Here is a 3376-nt window from a genome sequence, read left to right as displayed (position 1 = left end):
ATGGGCTTAAAATAAATTTAAATTTAACCTTTTCCTATCGGCTAGTATTTTTTTGGGGAGGAGGGAGGTATTTAAATGAATTTAAAGAGCTTTCCTCCAAACAACATGTCTTTTGGTGCCATTTTCTCCTCTTAACCTGAAGTGTGCATAAATTAACCTATATGGGCAAGAATTATAAACATTCATTTTCACAGGTTTCTAAATATTTATATCTGAAAGAGCTCTTTAATGAGACTCCTTTTTCTATGAAAGCATTTGTCTTCTTCATAACCCAAACTCTAGGACAAATTTTAAATTTACACAAATAAATATTACTACATTTCAGAAAATTTAGGTGAATAAGTAAACTTCAAATGACTAATATTAACTAGCATAGAGAGAATCTGAACTTGTTGAAGTGTCAAAACACCAGTAGGGAATTGCCAGGCAAGTAATCTGGTCTAAATATTGGTGAAAAATGAAGCTTGAAGTTTTGGAGACATTTTGTCATCATAAGAAAATCATTTCAGAAAAACTTTCTTTAAATTATAGTAAAATGACTAACATGTATCCTAAAAGTCTTTCTATAAAAAGTCTGGTAATTTTATAATGCATAGGTAGAAATAAAAGCTTTCTAATGGCAAACAAACACAAACATATATAAATTTTAAAAATGAAATGCATAGTCTCCCCTCAAATCAGCATATTATTCATTAACCTGATCATTCATTCATTCATTCAGTTATTTATGTATTTATTTCATTCAACAAGCAGTTTCCAGGCATTTATGTTTAGAAGTATCGTAGGTATTACACACAGTAACAATTAAAAAAGACAGGGCCCCTGTGTTCACACAGCTTGCCATTAACACGTATGGAGGAGATACGTTAATATGTAATAGGTTAAATATTCATTTTTATCTTCTACTCAGAGAAGAAATTCTATGCTCAAGTATAAAAAAATCTTATGCCATCACAAAAGGAGTAAATGGACTGGCAGCACGTCATTTGTTACGTGAAGTTATGCAGTTGTCAGTAGCATTTTATAAATTGTGAAGTGCTAAATAAATGTCAGCCAGCAGGTTTTAAAATGGCACAAGAAACTTGTGTTAGTGGCTATAAAATTCACCAGTTCATAGGAAACAACTCTCTTCTTTAGATGGCTCTATATAATAAAATTACACATCTTCTGTAATACATGTGATTCTTACAGGGTTCTGAAATCCCACTAGCTGCGCATGACTGCTTGGAGTATTCACAGCTTCTTGGTTGCCTGCTACAGCCTCTGGAATTATGGTAGGATTCAAGACAGCTTTTTTCTCCTTTAGATTAAGAACCAACCCAAGCTCTGGCAAGGGTAAACAGGAAGGTCTACTAAGGCCAAAAAGTGTGAAGTACAAGTCCACGGCACCACACCGTAACCTCCAGTCATGCGAAGTACCTAAGAAGCAAATAATAAAGAAATAAAAGTCAACATGCACATTTATCCATAGATTATTAACTGTTCCACAACCTGTACACATGGAATTTCATAACTGAAAAAAATTTTATCACAACTTTCTTCTTACAAAATGAATACCAGGAATCAACTAAAATTCTAATATTCCAAAAATAGTATTCTTTTCAGCCTTAAATCTTCCCTTTAATTGTTTCTCCTCAGTAATTATTCCACATTCATTCATTCATTCTCTGTTAATCTTGTCTGATTCTCTTCATTAATAGCCTGTTAGTAAGACAGCACTCCATGAGCCTCACATACTCTATCACTGAAACAAATTCTCCTATCTGTAGGACTTATTACTTTCAGATTTTAAATATGGTAAGAAACCATTCAACTACTTGACATAACACAATTCTAAATTTGGACTTATTGCAGAGAAAGAAAGTATTTTGGTAAAAACTCTTACATTTGTGTTATTGTACTAGGTATTTACTTAAAATAAAATAACAGAAACAAGCAAACCACAGGGATGGCAACAGGTAGTAAGCATGTACTTGATCAGAACATGACTGCCTGGATAGAAATTCAGTTTAAACTAGTTGACAGACTACAGGCAAATTCTTTTAATTTCTCAGAGTTTCCATTTTTTCATCTCCAAAATAAAGAGTTTTGGTCTCAAATCATACCTTACCCCATAGCAATGACAGACCAGAGCACACTGATATCAGGGTTCTTTCTCACTTTCCTGTTCTCCCAGTAGAGCACTCCAGGTAGGCATTGCTATCAAATAGAACTGACTGAAAAAAGGAAATTTATTATCTAGGGTTAGACAATCTCTCTGGTTCCTAGTCAGAATTTTAAGCGACCAGGAGAATTTAAACAAGTGAACAGAAGGAATGTGGAAATTCTTAATAAGAAAAATAAACTCTATAAATACCTAATTTTGACTAGGAACTATGTTTCAAAAGAGTACCATAATATTTAAAAAGGAAAAACAAAAAGGAAAAAAATTTGGACATCATAAATATTAAACTTTGTGGTTTTCAACAACAAATTATTAGAATAAGTAAATAAATTATAATCTGATAGTGATTCTGGTATGATTTACTCCAACAGATAAGTAACTATTAATTATATGCAAAGGAAATCTATAATGGGAGAAATTATAAATTTACTGGGTTCATATATCTCTAAATATGGAAATAAGCTACCACATACTGCTAACAGAAGTCATCAGCCAGTCACCTGCTCCTCAATGCTCACAGCATAAAACAAACTCCTAAGGCCCTTCACCTTTGGATCCTAATCTATGTAAACACTCTTTCAGAACTTGAGGCTTTTAAACATAACTGCTCTGCCTAAAAAGTCTTTATCTGACTGGCAAACTGCTTTCCACTCCTCAAGAGCTAGCTCAAATGCTACCTCTCCATGTCTAGCATTCCAGACAGGGTTCGTGCTCCTTTCTTCGGATTTCCTGAGTAGTTTGTTCTCTGTATTTTAGCAACTACCTCTTCATATTATATCTGTTCCTACATTTCTTTTTCCATTATACTAAATTAATACACATGAAACAGCAATGTAGCAAACAGAAAGTGCTCAAGAAATGACTAGTGAATAAATTAATGTGTGAAATCTTTAAAAAGGACTGCCCCTGGACGATGTGATATTTTCAGTTAAAAATAAACCTATTCCTGTAATCCCAGCGCTTTGGGAGACCAAGGCAGGAGGATCATTTGAGCCAAGGAGTTCAAGACTGCTTGGGCAACATAGCAGGAACGCATCTCCACAAAAGTAAAAGGAAAAAATAGCTGGGCACTGTGGTACATGCCTGTAGTCCTAGTCACTTGGGAGGCTAAAGTGGGAAGACCACTTGAGCCCAGGGGTTCAAGGAGCAGTGAGCTATGATCACACCACTGCACTCTAGCCTGGGTGACAGAGCAAGACCTTGCTCTAAAAA

The 3376-nt window shown here is 34.5% G+C and overlaps 1 protein-coding gene across 1 annotated transcript in view; it reads right to left on the bottom strand.

Moving 5' to 3' along the window:
• The window catches only part of TAF2 (TAF2 RNA polymerase II, TATA box binding protein (TBP)-associated factor, 150kDa), a gene marked incomplete at its 5' end in the record, with an annotated part of 139375 nt that overhangs the window by 37650 nt on the left and 98349 nt on the right, over window positions 1–3376 (bottom strand). Inside the window, one exon of the mRNA XM_012646548.1 lies at window positions 1161–1419. Within this exon, the coding sequence (XP_012502002.1) occupies window positions 1161–1419 (259 nt within the window). The remainder of the gene's footprint in view (window positions 1–1160; window positions 1420–3376) is intronic.

This window comes from Propithecus coquereli, unplaced genomic scaffold (genome assembly GCF_000956105.1).
Source record: "Propithecus coquereli isolate 6110/MARCELLA unplaced genomic scaffold, Pcoq_1.0 Scaffold247, whole genome shotgun sequence".
NCBI lineage: Eukaryota > Metazoa > Chordata > Mammalia > Primates > Indriidae > Propithecus > Propithecus coquereli.
Note: the sequence above shows the minus strand (reverse complement) of the source record. Positions and strands in the feature narration are given on the sequence as shown.